A 19,925-nucleotide genomic window follows, 5' to 3' on the forward strand; every position below is an offset into this window, starting at 1 on the left:
ACAAAGGACGAAAAACATTCCGATTGTAATTTTTTACTTGGGGGCAGTTGAAATTATTGAATTGCTAGAAAACTCTCTGTACGGTGTTGGCCCCAACCTAATGATGTAACTCTCGTGGGCAAGACAGACCAAATAAATATTTTTTTAAAAAAAAGAGTACATGGGAAATTTGTAATACACGATTTTATTTTATTTCATTTCTTTGGCCACACCAAGGGCACCTGGGATCTTAGTTCCCCTACCAGGTATGGAACCCGCGCCCCCTGCAAGTGGAAGCACGGAGTCTTAATCACTGCACAACCGGGGAAGTCCCTCTAGTCTCTTTTAATCTACGATGGCCCACCTACCTTTTGTTTTTCATGACATTGAGTTTTTTGGAGAATTCAGGCCTTATTGGTTGGAGACAACAGTGTTTAAGGAAATGGAAGAGTTCCTGACAACTGAGGGGCATGGGAGACTCACGAAATGCAGCCAAGCAATTCAAAATTAACTAAAACTTAAAATACGTTTAAGGAAGAACAACAAAGTTCTGATTTTCCTCACAACTTCTACAATGCTTTTTTGGGAAAAATCAAGTTAACTGCCTTAAAATATTGATGCCTCTGTACTGCTGTCACATTGATATTTTTTCTGCTCTGGAGGTAATACAGCCCAGCCTAGTAGTAGAGGTCAAGACGGAATCTTGAAGAAGAATAGAAGTTTATCAAGCATGGGCAGGTGATAATTTCAGGAAGAGGAAACCTCAGTTAAGATATGAAAACTCATCCATAGAATTCTGTGTTATATTTTTTCTAAATTGAGGTATATGGAATTCAGTGTTATCTTTGCAACTTTCCAGCAAATCTAAGTCTGTTGTAAAGTAGAAAGTTTATGGGAAAAAAACTCATCCATTCGAATTTAAGGTAGCTCAAGATAGCTCAATACAGTGTTAAGTGTCAGAGTAACAGGGAATGAAATTGAAAAAAGGAATAAAATAGGGGCCTTGTATGCATGCTAGGAAATCTGGCTTTAGAAAACACATTCTTCCCAAGTGCACATGGAACATTCTCCAAGATAGATCATGTATTAGGCTACAAGTCTGAATAAATTCAAGAAGATAGAAATTATATCAAGTATCTTTTCTAAGCACAATGACATGAAACTAGAATCCAGTAATAGGAGAAAAATTGGAAATTCACAAAAACATGGAAATTAAATAACATACTCTTGAACAACAAATGGACAAAAAGAGATCAAAAGGAAAATCAAATGAAACAAATGAAAATGGAAACACAACATACCAAAACTTGTGGATATAGCAAAAGCAGTTCTAAGAGGGACGTTTACAGCTGTAAATGCCTATATCAAGAAAAAATAACCTCAAATAAACCTCAAGGAACTAACATTACACCTCAAGGAACTAGAAAAAGAACAAACTAAGCCCAAGGTTAGCAGATGGCAGGAAATAATAAAAATTAGAGCAGAAATAAATGCAATAGAGAAATGGAGAATAATGAAACTAAGAGTTGGTTTGGAAAAGATAAACAAAACTGACAAAACTTTAGCTGGACTAACCAAGACAAAAAGAAATTAGGACTCAAATAAATAAAGTTATGAATGAAAGAGAAGACTACAGAAAGACAAAGACTATGGAAGCAATTATCTGCCAACAAATTGGACAACCTAGAAGAAATGGATACATTCCTAGAGACATATAACCTACCAAGATTGAGTCATGAAGAAAAAATCTGAACAAGTCAATAATATGTAACGATTTTGAATCAGTAATCAAAACCTCCCAACAAAGAAAAGCCCAGGATCAAATGGTTTCACTGGTGAATTCTAACAAACACGTAAAGAATTAATGCCCCCCCCAAGAAAAAGAATTAATGCTGATCTTTCTCAAACTCTTCCAAAAAATTGAAGAGGGAACACTCCCAAACTCATCTTATGAGGTGAGCATTGCCCTGATACCAAAGCCAGATAAGGATACTGAAAAGAAAACTACCGGCCAATATCCCTGATGAATATAGATGTAAAAATTCTCAAGATACTAGCAAACCAAACTCAACAGCACATTAAAAGACATATGCCATGATCAATTGGGATTTATCCCTGGGATGCAAAGATGATTCAACACACACAAATCAATAAATGTAATATACTACATTAATAGAATGAAAGATTAAAACTGGTAATTTCAGCTCTATCTTGGGAGAACCCTATATCATAAATATAATTGGGGATGTTGTCCACTTTATGTATATCAATTTCAAAATGCTAGTTTGTGTCAGGATGTGTATCTGGCTAAATGCTTCAAATCTTGTATGAAAAAGTTATAGAAAGTTTAATAAAGAGCCAAAGAGAATTACATTAGACTAGTTCACCCTCAGAAACACAAAATACGAAATACTTATTAAAAGTTTGGTTTCTAAGTTTAAAAAGTCTGGCTTTTTCAAAGAGGCCAGGAGAAGTCATGAAAGAAATCTAAGCAGGAGAAATGTGGCCAGTTTACATTTTAGAAAGATTGGTCTGCCAGCAGCCTGGACTGCAGGTTGGAGGGATATGTAAGGTAAGACCACAGCAATAGTCCAGAGAAGAAGGGGATAAATGATGGTGGACTAGAACTTAAATGGTGGGAAATGACAAAAACAGAATTAAGAACTCTTTCGGAGATGGAATTGGGGACCTCAGGCACCTTCCTAACCACTAACACCCAACTCTGGATTTGGTTGACTGTCTTCCAAACTAGACTGGTCAGTCAGTATCCTCCATCCACTGATGTCTTTAGTCTGAAAGGAAAACAGGTCCCTGCGAGCCCCCACTGACCCTGCAGACACAGTAGGAAGATATTTCATAAAAATGCTTTATTTAATGAGTAGCAGCCCGAGTGGCAGCCCTACCTCCCCACCTAACACGTACACACACGTACACATCCTGTCCTTATATTTCCAAAAGGGAGCACATGCCAAGATGATATCCATCCCCAGCCATCTGACTCATACACAGAACGACAGGAGGGGCCCATCACATACACCAAACTATTGCAACAACACTCCTTTCACTGTTTCTCTTCAGTCTAGAAGACTTGGCCTGAAATTGTTTTAAGATTTTCTGTTATTTGCAATGTTATGGAAATGTAAATTACTGACATTCACAAGGTGACAAACTGTCAAGAACAAGACTGTTTTGTTTTCCTTTTTAAATTTAGAATCTTGTTAGCAATACATTACATCCTTAATAGAAAAAAACAACCAGTTACGCAGTAACTCAAAAACCAACCATTTGAGAAAATAATGTAGTAATCAACTGCTACCAGGGAAAACAGGCCTGCTCATTTGATTCTACTGGCAAGTCCAGGTTTATGCAAATTTGAGAGAGTCTCTGTCCTGAATGGATGATGAAGCATTCAAGTAAAAGGTAAGGAGTTATAAGCGTGAGTTTTTGAGGGATTCTGACTCAGAAGAAGTTCTTCCAGGAGTAGCCACAGTCCTTCAGTTTACTCCAATGTTGTGAAGTTTCTGGGACAACCAGCATAGCTGCCTTTTGAGGAGTTTTGACAATTCATCAGCCTCAAGATTCAGGTCTTATAAAACATTCTTCCCACATTAAAAAAGACTTTGTCCCACAGGAATAAGTTTTTCATCGCTTCTCCAGCTTCTTGTATTTGGCTTCTGTAGGGGGGAGAGGGAGAAGAAGTTATACCTTTTAAAATTGGCTCTTACAAAGATACTTTTCAGTTAGCATTTCTAGGTAAATTCAAAAACGTCTATTACATTAAAAAATATCTATTAACTTCAGTCCTCTTAGCTGTCCAAACTGTATCCAAATTATAGGCATACCTATATGGCAACTCTCATATTAGCTAAGGACAGATATTTGGATATCTGTCCAAATATAATCAATGTGCACAACTTAAGGAGTCAAATATACACACACAGAACTGAGCACCTAACATGAGTTCCCCAAGCTCTAACCCTATCAACAGTACCTGGTCAGATGCTCCACCAGGGTTAAGCAGACCTACTGGCACTTGAGCCACCAGAAGCCCTACAAAGCACAGGAAATGGCCTCTCCAGGCTCTGTCCCAGGCACCCTCTGAGAGCCAGACTGGGACTTTCAAGAAGTATGTTTCACCTTTTATTTTCTTATCCGTACCCCTCGCTCTAGGAAAACAATTTTGAAAGATACAGAAATTTAAAAGACCATCAAATAAACCTCAGTGTTATGGATTCCCTTTTTCTTTAAAACCTTGAAAGCATCTGGCACAAGGCCTTCTAAAGTTCACAGTCACCATTTAGTAAATTTAATTGTGGACAATGAAACTGCTAACTGCCACGCATGTCTCAGTCTGCTACAAACCAATCTTTTGAAGTAGTCAACTACTGTCAATGATAAAAATAAAATAATCTGTAAATTATATCTAGGCTAAAAACAACTGCATTATTTTTAATCATGGATATAAGAGCCAGAGTCAATTAACAAGGCACCAGTACTAGTGCCAGTTTCCTCCTTAAAGGAAAAGTAACCCTTCAAGAAAGCCTTGATTGACTACTCTGTTTCTTAAGACATGTATCTACGTTATTAAAGATGCTTCAGCCTGCTGAACCACAATAAAGAGCTTGAGCTTTGTAATCAATCAGACCTAGTTTGAAATACAGCTCTTCTATATACTAGCTTTGTGTCCTTAAGCAAGTTATAACCCCTTCAACCACAGTTTCCTCTTCAATAGAATGGGGATAAAAATCATGTACTTACCTCAGAGACTGAAGGATAAAAAACATAACAGACGCAAAATATTAAGAACAGTGCCTGATATATCATTAAGTACTCAGGAAATGTTATTTTATTATTGTCACTAATAAAAAGTTACTTTCAAGAGGTTTTGTGAAGATTAAAATAGATCACGGTAGGCACATCATAAATGTTAACCATCTTATTATATAAGGTCATACTGGCAGGAGGGTACTCATCTAATCAAAACAGAAATAAAAATGGTTACCCAGTTTTTTTGAATACGCATCCAACTTGTAGGCTGCCTGCTCAAGAGCTGCTACCTGCTCCTCAATTACATTGATCTGATCCAGATAAGGCTGTAGTCCAGCATCTTTAAAAACAAAGACAGACCACAGGTTTATACAACATCAACAAGGAGTGCAGAAAAAAGTGGAAAGTAAGCATGCTAGTGTCTCTCCAGCTCTGCCTAAGACAGAGTGGGTGGAGTGACATGATTCTGATCACTAGCAGGCAGACGCCGTAGAAGACAGTAGCTAGCTGATCAGGTATGACGGTGACCTAAACAAAGTTAAGTCTCTCTCATCTACTGGTTTTCCTCTCTTAAATTCCTTGCTCCTCAAGCAATCTTTACGTTACTGATTCGGTTTCTTGGGTACTCCCAGACCAAGAAGGAGAGCCCTAAAGACAGGGAACACAAGTATAAGTCAATGGGGAAATATATTCTACCAGTCTAAAGTAGCATTTTCCAATTATAGATGTTCTGGTTTTCTGTTTATAAAGTAGTCCTTTATAGGTTTCACTGTTAAATTAATTCACTGTTTTTCCAGGAATAAACAGATCAAATCAAGATTCAGAAGTAGAAATAACCATACCACCAAAGCATGCTAATCCTCACAATGGAAGAAATTCACCTTAATTTTCTAATTCACTTTTAGAAAATGAGCTCCCTGAGGACAGGGGCCATGTTCCCTTCCCTTCTCCACTGCCCCAAGCACAAAAGAACATTAAATACAAACACGTTTAATTGTAAAAAATTATTACTTACACTTCTGGTTTAAGTCCTTTAAGTTTCTACTAATGTTTATAGCAATATCTTTCATTTCAAGATACTTCAGGCTGGTTAGTTTATTCATATTTTCCAGAAGCTTATAGTCTTCACTGGTGGCTTTAAAACAAACAGAAGAAAAAAAAAAACAAAACAGAAGATGTGATGCCTTTAAGATCTTTTTAGATAACTAGAATGTGGAATTAACTACCAAATGGTAGTTCAAGGCAGGACCTAGGGATTGTCAAAGAAGCAGGCCACTTTTGATCTATGACATTTATACTCAGCCTATGTACTCTAAATGTCTAAGTAGAAATTCAGGCAACAATCAGCAAACTATTTAAACCAAATAAACTCCAGAAGCTTCAGGATCTTAGTTAGAAAGGAAAATGATAAACTCATGTACCAAGAAAAGGGAGGTGAAACAGTCTTGGTACTTCTACAACATGAAAACATATAATTCGGCAGACTGCAGCATAAGTACATATATATATCAAAATATATATAAAGTCAACTAGGACCTCAACACTTCTTAGCAACTCATTTATTACTTGTGATTCTGTACTCCATTTTATACACTGGCTTCCAAACCATTTGCCTGCTTCTCACATCCTCAATTCCCTTCCCCATCCCTACTCAAAGCAAATGGCCTTTACTCCAACTTTCCCAAAAGCCAAGCCCACTTACATAAACTGCCTCAATGTTTCTGCCTCACTTCCAAACTTCTCTGTACCCCAGTGTCTTCTCAAGAGGCAGAAGCGTTCCTGTTCTCGCCACGACAGCTCCTCCTCCTGTGCGCCGATCCCAACCCTTCTACCTCTTCAGGGCCTCTCTTCAGTATCTCCTTTCCCTTGCCCTTCCAAACTCTTTCTCCATCCTGGCACCTTCCTCTCTATCTAGAAATATATTCCGGTTTCCTCCAGCCCAAAAGCACTCCCTCATTATACACCTACATCATTTGCTCAGTAAAGCAAAGGAGCTTCACTGCTAACCCTTCTGAAAGAGTAGCTTACACTCACTGCTTCCTACTCCTCACCATTCACTCATGTAAACCCTTCCAGTCTGGTCTCTGTCCCCACCACCCAGAAAAATGACGAGCTCCAAGGTCATCAGTGCTCTCTGAACCACCAAATCCATGGCCTTTTCTCAGTTATTATACTGCTGGGCCTCTCCATAACATCTGACACTACTGATCTCTCTCTCTTCATGAAACACTCATTTCCCTCGCTGCTATAGCATTTTCTAACTGCTCTTTTTGAGTTTCTATACCAGATCTCTTCTCATCTAACCCCCTTAACTATCAGTTCTCAACTTTCCCTCAGCTGACACATGGCTGATGTTTACATGGGTGGCACATTTCCATGGGCATTCCCAGGGTTATGCTAGCTTCCTTTCAAACTCAAAAAAGTATCTGTATAGGTAAGAATGACAATCATAGGGAAATTACAATCCACTTAAAATTCATTTTGTAATAAATCGTTTGGAAACCTAGGGACTTTAAGTATTGTTAATAAAAACAAATTAATTGCCCAGTACAGGCATTCCCTGAGATTTTAGTCCAGGTCCTCTTACCTACCTTTATGGTCTTCCCTGGCAGTCTCATTCTGCACAGCCTCAACTCACTCTGCTATGCAGGTGACTTCCAAATCTGTTTCTCCTGCTCTGATCACTCTCTGAGCTCTGGATTCACATGTTGAAGTCACCTGGATGTCTTGATAACAGTCACCTGAGTGTCCCAGTAATAACTAAAATCAGCCAAGTCAAAACTGAAAATATTATTTTCACACTAAACATGGTTCCTCTTTCCAACCTGCCTATTTTGGCTGATGACACCACCCAGGCTTAAAACTGCAGACACATCTTAAGCTGCTCCCATCCCTTAACACCCACTTCAACAAGTCCTATAAATTCCACTTCTATAATGTTCTTGCATCCATGCTCCCCTCCCCATTCCTTTTACCATCACTCCGTCACAGACGGTTACTTTTCATCTGAAATATTGCTCTTCTGTGTCTCCTCCATATCCATACTCTCACTGCTATCAAATAAGTCTCTCTCAAACAAGAGTCACACACTCAAATACCCAGGAGCCAACAATATTATGTAAATGAGTGAAGCAAGCCAGGTGTTTGCATTTTAAATGCAAGATTACTCACTTCTACAAAGAAATACACTCTCCCACTTCTTGGAACCTATGATCCTCTTAGTCTTAGTCTATCATTTACTTTACCAATTTTGATAGACATTGGTACAGAAAACCATTTCTGTACCACTACTAAAAAAACAACAGTAAGAACAGTAATAAATGGCAACTGACACCAGGTCTCAGTTAAAGGGAGAAAACAGGGAGTAGTTGGGGACAAACTGCACAGCGCTGGTCCATTTAAAGGAGACAATGCCCAACTCTAGCCAATTAGAGCCTTGCAAGAATGGGGGACTACTACTGCCAATTCTTTGGAATTTTTAAAGAAAAGCCAAAAAAAAAAATCTAGATTTTGTTGCTTGGTTTCTTTTGCTCAGAAATAAACAAATAAATAAAGAGGCTGTTGGAGACTCAACCCCTCCTGTTCTGCACCAAGCATTTTCCCATACATTCTGGTTCATACATTTAGCTCACAGCAACTTCCTGGGGAAGTGAAACAACATAACAGCCTTTATGAAAAGCCACACTGGACCAGACTTCATTTTTTAGATCCTCCTCCACACATGGGTCATGTGTTCACCTGGAAATACACACTGGACCAAAAAATTAATCATGTCCCAAAGGGTGGGAGAGACGAACCTAATAGATCCTTAAATCTGCAGGTCACTCCCCATTTCCCTGTAACCTCGTAAATACACCTGCTTAGCCAACAAACTGCTTGCTTATACCACCTCACTCACCAGTCATTTCCCACTTTTTGGCCAATCAATCGCTTTACAGCCCTGTTCAAAATGCACCTCCCCCAAAGGAGCACTTCTTGATGAATTCTTTTTTGTTTTCTCAGCCTCAGTCTACACTACGGAGGCCTGCAGGGCTGTATTAAGTATTCTTATGTGTTTCTGTACCGAATTTTTTTTATTCAAGTACAGTTGATTTACAATGTTGTGTTAATCACTGCTGTACAGCAAAGTGATTCAGCTATACGTATATATACATTCTTTTTTCTTTACATTCCTTTCCATTATGGTTTATCATAGGCTATTGAATATAGTTCTCTGTGCTATGCAGTAGGACCTCGTTGTTTATCCTGTGTTGCTGGAAGTAATTCGTGAATTTCTCCAGGGAACGGATGGACTTCTTTCCTACTCATTCTTGACCTCCCCAAACTTCCACCAGGCATGTTTCGAGGTGTGTGGGGTTAGGGAGGGAGCCGCAGACTGACGCTGCTAAAGCACCTCACAGGCCTACCAGGACCAAACCCCAGCTCCAGCGAGTGGTGCCTGGAACTTGCGGAATCAACCCGGACCCCGCCTCACCCGTCAGTTCCCCAGTCAGGTAAGTTGCCATCTTGGAGAACATGTCCCGGCAGAGTTCAGTGATGTCAGCCTCAGCGGGCTCCTTTGCTTCCTCAGCGGTCTCCACGGCGGCATCATCTGGATCAAAAGAGAATGAGTAAGGGTCCCGCCCTGCCCTGGTCCTAATCTAGCCACAGACACCTCTCCCTACATCCCTCCACCTGTCCTCATTGCATCAAATCGGCTCCATTCTCCATGTGCCGTAATTTCGAGTCCCTCACTTCGTCCCTGCCCCACCTGACACGCCAACTCTGCTCCCTTGCACCGGCCTCAGCTCACACTCTACCCCGCGGCCAAACCTTCTCAGTCGCCCTGACGGGACAAACACGCGTACACACAGGCGCGCCCCTCCGACCTGCCCGCTCCCGCCAGGCACCTCGGGCCCGTAACCCAGAGCCCCAGGCCTCCCACTGGACACTTCGTCCCCATCCACTCCGCATACCCCGAACGGGCTCCTCGCGGTGGGTCTCTGGGACACCCTCGGCCGCCGCCGCCATGCCCGGCCCCGTGCTGCTTCTGGGTCTGGGATGACTGCGCATGCGCGCCGGGAGTGCCCCGCCCTCCCCGCCCGGAGTTCATTGCCCTGTGATTCTGCGCTTCTGGGCTAAGCCATACCGCAAGGAATGCGTGATAGCCAAGCGTAGGCACCAAGCCGAATTTGAAGCTAAAATAAGCTTCGTGAGTCGATCAGATGCCAAGAGTCCGATGTCTGGAACAAAGGATGCGCTCAATTCTGCGGCCACTCCCTGGCGGAATCACTAGCCTAGTAAGACCTCTCTGGGATGGGTCGAGCCCAGTGCGGCCTGCTGACTAAAATAACCGGAGACAAGTTAGCCCCTCCCCAGAGAATCCTCACCCCGGCTGCTATTAGTCACTGAAAGACTGCTCAAGGAATCCTTGCTTTTGAAGATAGTCTCATCTAGGCTCTGGGAAACCTTCAGGCATTATCCCTGAGCCGAAATACTCTCCCTTCCTATGTCCTAGGTTAATATCGGCTCATTGGACCTTTTTTCCCAAACTTCAGTCTGGCACCTACACCTCTTGGGTTGATACAGCGTTTCTTTGTTTATTTACTTTTGGCTGTGTTGGGTTCTTGTTGCTGCGCATGGGCCTTTTCTAGTTGCAGCGAATGGGGGCTACTCATCATTATGGTGCATGGGCTTCTCATTGCTGTGGCTTCTCTTCTTGCGGAGCATGAGCTCTAGGCTTGTGGGCTTCAGTAGTTGTGGCTCGCAGGTTCTAGAGCACAGGCTCGGTAGTTGTGGCGCACGGGCTTAGTTACTCCGTAGCATGTGGGATCTTCCAGACCAGGGCTCGAACCCGTGTCCCCTGCACTGGCAGGCGGATTCTTAACCACTGCTCCACCAGGGAAGTCCCGAAACAGCCTTTCTTGAAGAAAGCTTAGATCATAATTTTTTAGGACTGAGGATACACTCTGGTTATCTTAATTGCATTCAGCTGTTTCACAAGACTTCTGGGTGTATAGATTGTATTTGATGGGATGGGAGAATGCAGGTGGGTGAAGGGAATGGATGAAAAAAGAAACTGGAGAGCAATGGAAGGTGCAGAATGAGGGAGGGATAAAGGTCACAGGGGCAGAGAGAGGGGATAGATATCAGGTCTCAGGATGCAGGCCTATACATCCAGAATCTTGGTGTAGGAGTTTTTTGTCTTATTCCTACTTATCCTCCATCTGCACTCTCACTGCCCACACCCAACAGCGCACACATGCACACACAAACACACACACCATAATCTCTTCACTCTAAGGACCAGGCCTCCCTAGGTCACTGTCTCCACTCCCTCCAATGGTAGTGTCCACTATTTCAAACTATTCCTATGAGTCAGAAATTTTTCTTTCAGAACTCCTGGGGCAACCAGCTTCTTTACATTGTCACTGCCTCAACTCTACACCTCCCAGCAGGGATGAGCTTTCTCCAGCCCAGGTACAAGGATGGTTCACAGTTCCGGACTCTCTTCTTTCCCCTGCAGTCCCCGAAGCAAGTGCAAAGTCCTGGTTTTCCTAAGGATTTTTATTGATAATCACCAGGCAAACCCACATTGTCCTATGGAAGAGAGTCAGAGTCCCCCACATTTTATCCAAATATCTCGGAATCCTGAGGTCATTTCTTTGCCAGCTTCTCCTCAGGCTCCATCTCTGTCCTGGTTTACAGCCCCCTCAGTGTTCAGTGACATGTCTGGAGGTAGGCTCTTCCACTGAGTCTTCCTGGACTTTTTTTTTTTTTTTTTTGCGGTACGCGGGCCTCTCACTGCTGTGGCCTCTCCTGTTGCGGAGCACAGGCTCCGGATGCGCAGGCTCAGCGGCCATGGCTCACGGGCCTAGCCGCTCCGCGGCATGTGGGATCTTCCCGGACCGGGGCACGAACCCGTGTCCCCTGCATCGGCAGGCAGACTCTCAACCACTGCGCCACCAGGGAAGCCCATCTTCCTGGACTTTGCTGGGGAAGGCTAGGGGAGGTCACCACTCCAACTCCTCTGCAACATTGTACTCTCCCCACAAGAGAAAGTGTCCTCTCTGGCTTCCCCTTCTCTTTCACAGGGAAACCCTATAGGGAAGACATGAACCCCATGGGTACTGGCAGTAGATCTCTAGATGCACAGAGGAAAAGGTTCACTGGCAAGTAGGAAGACATCTAGATATTGCTGTTCTCTCAGCTTCTACTTTTTTCACAAATCATGGCTATCGAGATGCTTAGGAAAGTTATTACCCTCCTTTCCTTTATTATTTTTTATTGACTTTAAAAAAAATCATCACAGCAGAGTTCAGAGCACAGGGAGTGAGAGGCCCAGTGGGAGGTATTTCACAGAGTTACACACAGAAACGTTGGCTCAGAAGGCCAGGCACAGGGCGGGACTCAGCAGCAGCAGTGGTGGGACCCGCTGCCCTAGAAGTGGAGGGCGTGTGCTGAGGGGGCTTATGGGGAGGTGGTGACAGAGGAGCCTGCTGTCTGATGCTTTAGGACCCCTCCCCCACCACTCTCCTGCCCGCCCTGGAGTCCCCAGGGGGCTGGAGTCACAGCTGGGGCTGCCTGCAGGTGCTCCCAAATGCCTTGTTCCCGCTGTTGGAAGAAAAAGTGACAGGTCATTTGGAGGAGGAGTTTGTGTCCCACTTTTCCTTTTACCTGGATCTGTTTCTCCAACCCCAGACACTCTCCTAGAGGCTAAGGCTGCCCTCAAGGCCAGAGCAACCAACTTCAGGTCTTCCCTCCAACCCCCACCTCCACGATTCACTGACTACTGGGAACATGTTGCCCCAGGAGCCTGAAACACTGGTCTTTCAAAAATGTTTTGCCTCGGGCTTCCCTGGTGGCACAGTGGTTAAGAATCTGCCTGCCAATGCAGGGGACACAGGTTCGAGCCCTGGTCCGGGAAGATCTCACATGCCTTGAAGCAACTAAGCCCGTGCACCACAACTACTGAGCCTGTGCTCTAGAGCCTGCGAGCCACAACTACTGAGCCCACGTGTCACAACTACTGAAGCCTGTGCGCCTAGAGCCCGTGCTCCGCAACAAGAGAAGCCACTGCAATGAGAAACCCGTGCACCGGAACAAATAGTAGCCCCCGCTCGCCGCAACTAGAGAAAGCCCGCACACAGCAATGAAGACCCAACGCAGCCAAAAACAAATAAATAAATAAATGTATTTAAAAAAAAAAAATGTTTTGCCTCTACCCACTGAGTGGAAAAGCTGGTAGAGTTCAACTGTGGGAGCCGAGAGGATCCAGGTGAGAGATCACTCACCATGCCTGGAAAGGGAGCCAGCTGCCCTTTCTTCTCCAGCGTCGCCAGCTTTGAGCCCATGGCATCAATCTGGGTCATGACTCCTTCCAGGACAGTCTCCAGCTGCACAACTCTCCTTGTGAGCCTGTGCAAGATTTGAGAGAGACCAAGGGAGCAGAAACGTATGTGGAGGGCTGGGTGATTCCAGGGATAGGGGGTACAGAAGAGTGTGTGTCTGGATGGGAGCAAGGAAGGTAAGGCCCAGCCTTGTCAGGAGAATTAAAGGGGGAGAGGGGTTTTCCCTGGGGTAGTACAGGGAATTGGAAGGCTGTGGAAAGAAGCTCAAGGTAGGATGACATAAACACAGTCAGCCCCGGGCCCCCGGGCTGCACGTACATGTAGAATTCTTCTCCTGAAACCCAGCCACCTGCTTTGGCAGCCTCTGGACTCGACTCGCCTGGTGGGCTACTCACACTGGACCGGTGCAGGTTCTCAGTCTCAGCGGTGAGGGCCACCTGATCAGGAGGTCAGAGAGCAGAGAGAAGATGACTGGGAAGCCGTCAGGTCCTGCTCCATCACCTGCTCTACCGGGCTCGCGGGACCGGGCTTCGGGCTCCAGTGCTTGCTATTCCCCTTCCCTCTCAGACTCTGGAGACAACAGAATCAGAATGGTCATGCTGAACACAAAGCTGGCCTAACCTCTGGGAGAAAATCACCTCCACAAGAAACAAAACACAAGCTCCCTGAAGCATTGATGAATGAGGCGCTCACTAGAAGCCAACTCCGTTTGGGAGAGCAGGGACAGTGTCCTGGCACTGTTCCTTTTACCCTTGGCTTTTTGGTCTATACTGGATAGGGATGAAGCAGGCATAGCAGGGGCAGCTAAGGATCAGAGTTGGAGAACCCCAAGGAGGAGGCAGCTGCTCAGAAGGAATTGTCAGGGATTCTCAGACAATTGGTCCTTTTCTCCCTAAGACGACGTTTTAGAGCAATGGTGATCAACCTTGGCTATGCACTGCAGTCACCTGGGGGGTTGTAAAAAGGACTGATGGCTGGGCCTCCCAACTCCCCCAGAGATTCTGGTCTAGGGTGTGTGGCCTGAGCATGAGGATTTTTTTAAAGCTCTCCGGGGAGTTCTAATATGCAGCAGTTTGAGAACCACTATTCTAGAGAGCTCTTTCCTGCCCATCTGTCAGAGGACTTCCAGTTTGGGCTTGTGTTCCAGGTGTGCTGGCAGGGAGGGTAGGGTGAGCAGTTTCCTCGTAGCCTGTCCACCAGCCAGGCTCACCCTTTCCTCCTCCAGGTCCTGCCGCATTTCTTCCTGCTCTTTCTCATCCAGGATGTGATTCCCATCTTAGTCAAACCTGGTGAAGGCAGCCGTGAGCTCAGTGATCTCATGCTCTATGTGCCCCAGCCTGAGGAGAACATGGTGGTAAAATGACTTCTGACCTGCCGTGGCTGGGAGCTTTCCGTTATGGACTCCCCACTCTTTTTTGCTAGACTCTGGCAAGAGCCTTGCTCTCTAGGGAAGAAGGGGGCCACACGAGAAAGCCAGGATATCCAAGATGTAGCAATTTGATCCCCCAAGAAATCACTTGAATCTATTTCTTCCTTCCCTGACTCCTGCTGACTAGGTTCAGGCCCTCATGATCTCCTAAAGGAATTACTGCGAAATCTCTTTGCCTCCAGATAACCTTCCCTCTGCACACCCCCTGCCCTATGGTCTTCCCTTCCCCGGAAATCCATCCTTCATAATGCAATTAGAGTAATTAACCTTTCTAAAGTACAAGACTAAATATACCCCTTCCCTGCTTAAAATCCCTCCTGGGCACCCTATTCTTTGAATAGAGTAGTGGTGTTCAAGGCTTTTCCCACACCCCCTGCCCTATGGTCTTCCCTTCCCCGGAAATCCATCCTTCATAATGCAATTAGAGTAATTAACCTTTCTAAAGTACAAGACTAAATATACCCCTTCCCTGCTTAAAATCCCTCCTGGGCACCCTATTCTTTGAATAGAGTAGTGGTGTTCAAGGCTTTTCCCAGTGTGACCTTAGCCCATTTCTCTGGCCTCATCTGCTCTGCCCGACCTTTCATCTGATACCTTGCAATGCTCAGCTACTTATTACTCCTGTGTATGTTGCTCAATTTCATACCTCTTTGCCTTTGTATATGCTTTTATTACCCCATGCTCCCTCTCTTCTAGTTACTTCTATTGTGGAACTTGTTCAGTGATTCTGTTTATTTGCTTACAGACTCTATGAACTCCTGGAGGACAAAGACTTTGTCTCATTCAACTGTGTGCCTGGCTCACAGCTGGTGCTCACAGTATATTTGTTCAATGCTTGTTAATATGTTTGACTGGGAAGCAGGGAGAGGATGGCTAAGGAAATAGACCTGTGTTTGTGGGGGAGCATAGAAGTAAGATCAGAGTTTTATGCTGATCTTAGTTGGGAATGAGGGACGTATATGATGATTAGGGTATCATTATTACACTAGTCCTAAGAGTTGTTCAACAAGGTCCAGAATATCATAGAACATTGTCAGAGTCCTTTAAACCAAGGGCACAGTTCTGAAGGTCAGGATCAGAGACCTATAAACCAAGGTCAAAGGCCTGTAAGCCAAGGTCAAAGGCCCACTGTCCAAGGTCAGAGGCTTATAGGCAAAGGATGTATGCTTGAGGGTCAAGGACTTACAGACCAATGTCAGGGAAGGTTGGATCTCTGGGTGCTCACTCCTTCAAGGTGTTGGTGAAATCCTCAAACTGGATCTTCTGCTCCCCACCCTGCAGGACCTTCTGCACGTCTGAAACCTGCTCCTTCCTCAGATGCAGCCTCAGGAGGGCCTTGTTGTAGCCCTGGAAGGGGAAAGGAAACAGGCGCCAGTTCCCACAGCCTCCTCTTCATCTCTTACTCCCACGCCCACCCACAGGGTGACAGGATCCCAGGGATAAGCTGAAGGCACACATGGGCACAGGCCCCTAACCAGTCAGGCACAGACCAGGACACAGAGCCTCGGACCTGGGCCCTGATGCACATGTGTGGCTCAAGGAGACCAAGTAGTCACCTGTTTCAGGAGGTCCGAAAGCTGTAGCTCATCCTTCTGTCCAGCCAACTCCTCTTTGACCTCTGAGTATGTGTCATTGATGATGGCCAGAAACATATTCTGGAGGATAAAACAGGGACTGGGGTCCTTACTCCCAGACCCATTAACAGCATCGAGCCCATTGACCCTATTAATGTCCCAGACACATGTTCTAAAAGGGCCAGTGCTTTCAGCCCAGCTCTGCAGCCCACTAATCCCCACATCTCTGGGTCCCCAGAGCCCAGCCTTTCAGCACAATTCTGTTACAGATGGGTCATGCTCCCTCATCAACCGGGTGTCCTCACTCAACTGCTGCAGTAACGACCACAAAGATACCCCAACATATGCCACAGACCCCCTCCATGTAAGAGTCCACCAGTCACTGAAGCCAGAAACTTTCCACAGTGAGAGTAAAATTGTGCTCTCTTTACCATCCATCCCCAATCCATGTCTGTATCCCCATCCACTGATCAAATAAAGAAACACACTGGCTTTCCTGATAAAAATCAAACCCAGATCTTTCATGGTTGGCAGGGAGAGAGAGCAAATACAAAACAGTGGTAGTAGAAAAAGCCAGAGATCCCCAGAGGAAGGGGAGTCTTAGAGAATAGGCGGAGAAGCTTCTAGAGGCAGTCTCTTCTCCTCATGAGGCACTTTTCCTTCTCCTTCCATCCTTGGAGGATAGGGGTTTGATTTTAGTGAGGGAGCCTGCAGATTTCCTTATACTGTGCAAACTGCCTAACTGTGCTGACCACACATTAGCCAGCTCTCAGAAGATCCGGAAGCTCTTCCCTCCCCCACCTCTCCACCCTTGATTTGAGAAACCCATCATAATCATTAGTGCAGAACATGGAGGGGGGTCAAACCCCCACCCTGCAGGCCATCCACGTCTCCACCCCTCAGGTTCCCAAATCCCCACCCCTCAGAGGGACCCTCACGAGGAGCACAAAGAAGACGAAGAAGACATAGGTGAAAAAGTAGGCTGGTCCCAGGATGCGGTTGGCGTTGTTGATAGCATTGTAGTCAAAATCCCCAAGGATGATCCGGAACTGAGTGAAACTTAGAGACCGGGGTCTGGGACTCACCCAGAGCCTGACCACAACGCTGACCCCATCCCAATTTCCTTCCTACCGCTCTTCAGTGAACTCAGACCCGTCCCTGCACCTCCACCCAATCTGATGGAGACAGAACAGGGTGCAGAGACACTGAGCACACACACCAGGGCTTCTAGGAACTCACACAGATGCTTAAGCACAGACACGCCCACGTCCACATACCCAGCTGCCCCAAGGATACACACATCCACAGAGCTGGAGGGTGAGGGGCCAGGGAGGAGTGAAGGGGCAGAACACACACATGCACTTGATGAAAGTGTTGAAGCTTTCCACTTGGGTCCCAAAAAGCAGGTAGCCCAGCTGGGCGTAGGCAAAAAACACGATGAAGAACATGACGGCGAAGCCCAGGATGTCCTTGGCACAGCGGGCCAGCGTGGAGGAGAGCTGGGTCATGGTCTTACTGAAGCTGATGTACTTGAATATCTGGAAGGGCCATGTTGAACCAAGCAATTAGGGAAGAAAACAGAAAAGCCTGGAACGGTCCATCCCAGGGGCCTAAGGGGGCCACAGGAGTTGCCACACCAGACAAGGAAAATGAGACAAGTCCTGAGGAAGGGAGAACGCGTGCCTTGAGGTGTTGCTGGGGGTGAGGAATCCCAGGGTACCTTGATCCAGGCAAAGAAGAGGTTGACAGCGTTCATGTTGTATTGTGTCTGCCAGAAGGCGAGGAACTCAAAGTCAGTATACGTGTTTGGCTGCTGCAGAAGCTTCCCCATCAGCCGATTCACCTCAAGGGTTCGGAATATGTGGAAGCCCACATCCACGATGGAGAGCTGTTACAACAGGACGCGGGGGGTGTCAGAGAGTCAAGAGGATCTCAAGGGAAGTTCAACAGTGAGGTCCCAGGGGTGAGCTACAGTGTTTAAGACAGGTGGGGAGAAAAACCACATCCTTCCCTGCTGAGTTGTTGACTATCTCAGGTTCAAAAGGAACAGGATAGGATGATTGGGGAATGTCTTAAAGCCCAAGAGAAGGCTTTAGGGCCAGTGATAAATATGTAGGTTGTAAAGGACCATGGAGAAATGGAGCCAAGCAATTTTATTTCCCCCACCACTTCCCAGCCTTGGTCAGAAATTAATGTGTCCTGTTAATAGGAAGGTGACGAAGATGAAGAGGCAGAAAATTTTAATAGGAGTGAAGAGAAAAGGCGGGGGGGTGTCAAGGGGACAGGTCATGAAGGCAAGAGACAGAAGAGGAACTTAATATCAAGTACAAAAATAAAAGAGCAGGGCCTGGATCATAAGCCAGAGGGAGAGGGGATATAGAGACAGGATTTTTCCAGGGCTGAGCCAGGGGAACATCAGCCTTTGGTTTAGGGAGCTGTTACTCAGTGATTTGACCAGAAGTCACAATGAGGACTTGGGACTCCAAAAGGAAGAACTTGGAGCCCCTATCAGGGTAGATTCCTTCCACCACCCCATATGTCCCAAGTCTAAGATATCTGTCCCTCACCAAGATGACCAACAGGTCCAGAATGTTCCAGATGCTGCTGAGGTAACGAAGCCGGTGGATGTGGAGCTCCAGGCTCTCCTCCACTACGTAGTAGAAGATGAAGATGCAGAAGATGATCTCACAGCCAATGATAAAGAAGTCCCAGTTGCCGACACAGCGGATCAGCTTAACTGTGCAGATTTGCCAGGATGGGATGGTACCTCCTGTAGCTGGAAACTCCACCACCAGTCTGTGGGAGGAGGGGGAGATGTCTGGTAGGGCCTGGGCTGGAACAGTTCTACCCATCCCCTCCCCTCCCCACCCCCACCATAGGGTACAAGTTTAGGGAAGGGTCTCCAGCAGAGGAGAAGGGAATCAGGAGCCATGGATGGAGGGAAGGCAGGGAACGGGGACCCACCTCAGAACACAGAAAAGATTAATGTTGGCATTGTAGACTGAGAAGTCAATGAAGACCACTCGACTGCCCCTGTCCAGCCACAGGCCCTCCTGAAGGTCCCTGAGTGCCTCTGCACTAGCCTGTCGAGATCCTGGAAGGTCCAGGTGGTAGCCACCTCCGCTGTAGCTTGTGAGCTGGCCCCAGTGAGAGGAGCCCCCCAGCTCATACTGCGAGTGGTAGGTCTATCTGTCACAGAAGAAGCCATCTGAGCAGAGAGGTCTGAACCAGCCCCAGAAGCTGGTCTCCCAAGGCAACGGCAATACTTTATAATTGTCTTGGCTTTACAGTTTCATATATATATATATATATATATAAAAAATATATTTCACATATATTACCTTGTTTAATATAACTATTTGAGGAGGGGAGGGTAAATATTATCTACATTTTACAAATGAGGAAACTAAGACTCAGATATCTGAGATAATCCAACTAGTTAGTGGCAGAACTGAAACTAAAATGTAAATCTCCTGATTTTCACGTTGTCACCAAGCCTATGGATGACAAACCCAAGCCCACTTTTGACTCCAGCCTGAGTAGTCCCCATAAGGGAAGCACCCGGCCCACATAAGCCAGAAAAGACCACTTCTGCTCTTGTAGTTTTGCACCTGTCTACTTAACCCTATGATTTTCTGTTCTGTCCACAAACTTTCCTCCCTGGACCCTTATTTCCTTCCCCTTCTTCCTGTCCTATCCACACATCTCCCGTTTCTTCCCTAATTCCTCATCCATCCTTGGCCCCTTTCTGCCTTCCGCCATTAGTTCCAAGGGTCAGACTCTTCCAAGCATGACTCGTGTGGCAGCATCAATGTTTCATCCATTCTCCATACCCCTGAGGGAATT

General features: G+C 45.6%; 2 protein-coding genes across 2 annotated transcripts in view; both read right to left on the reverse strand.

The window, feature by feature from the left end:
• Positions 1–2,829: 2,829 nt before the first annotated feature.
• On the reverse strand, positions 2,830–9,818 carry BLOC1S2 (biogenesis of lysosomal organelles complex 1 subunit 2). Its single transcript, XM_060125423.1, has 5 exons — positions 9,702–9,818; positions 9,221–9,337; positions 5,762–5,881; positions 4,982–5,086; positions 2,830–3,653 (listed from the first exon to the last, which is right to left on the reverse strand). Exons 1-5 carry the CDS (start codon positions 9,796–9,798, stop codon positions 3,622–3,624), a joined length of 471 nt encoding a protein of 156 aa, XP_059981406.1. The 5' UTR covers positions 9,799–9,818; the 3' UTR covers positions 2,830–3,621.
• Positions 9,819–11,283: 1,465 nt separating this feature from the next.
• The window catches only part of PKD2L1 (polycystin 2 like 1, transient receptor potential cation channel), a 35,158-nt gene continuing 26,516 nt past the window's right edge, over positions 11,284–19,925 (reverse strand). The window contains 11 exon segments of the mRNA XM_060125766.1: positions 11,284–12,339; positions 13,020–13,143; positions 13,395–13,513; positions 14,287–14,413; positions 15,731–15,852; positions 16,062–16,160; positions 17,018–17,138; positions 17,436–17,617; positions 17,800–17,967; positions 18,647–18,875; positions 19,044–19,268. Of these exon segments, the coding sequence (XP_059981749.1) occupies positions 12,196–12,339; positions 13,020–13,143; positions 13,395–13,513; positions 14,287–14,413; positions 15,731–15,852; positions 16,062–16,160; positions 17,018–17,138; positions 17,436–17,617; positions 17,800–17,967; positions 18,647–18,875; positions 19,044–19,268 (1,660 nt within the window). The 3' untranslated portion in view covers positions 11,284–12,195.

Source organism: Lagenorhynchus albirostris, chromosome 16 (genome assembly GCF_949774975.1).
Source record: "Lagenorhynchus albirostris chromosome 16, mLagAlb1.1, whole genome shotgun sequence".
NCBI lineage: Eukaryota > Metazoa > Chordata > Mammalia > Artiodactyla > Delphinidae > Lagenorhynchus > Lagenorhynchus albirostris.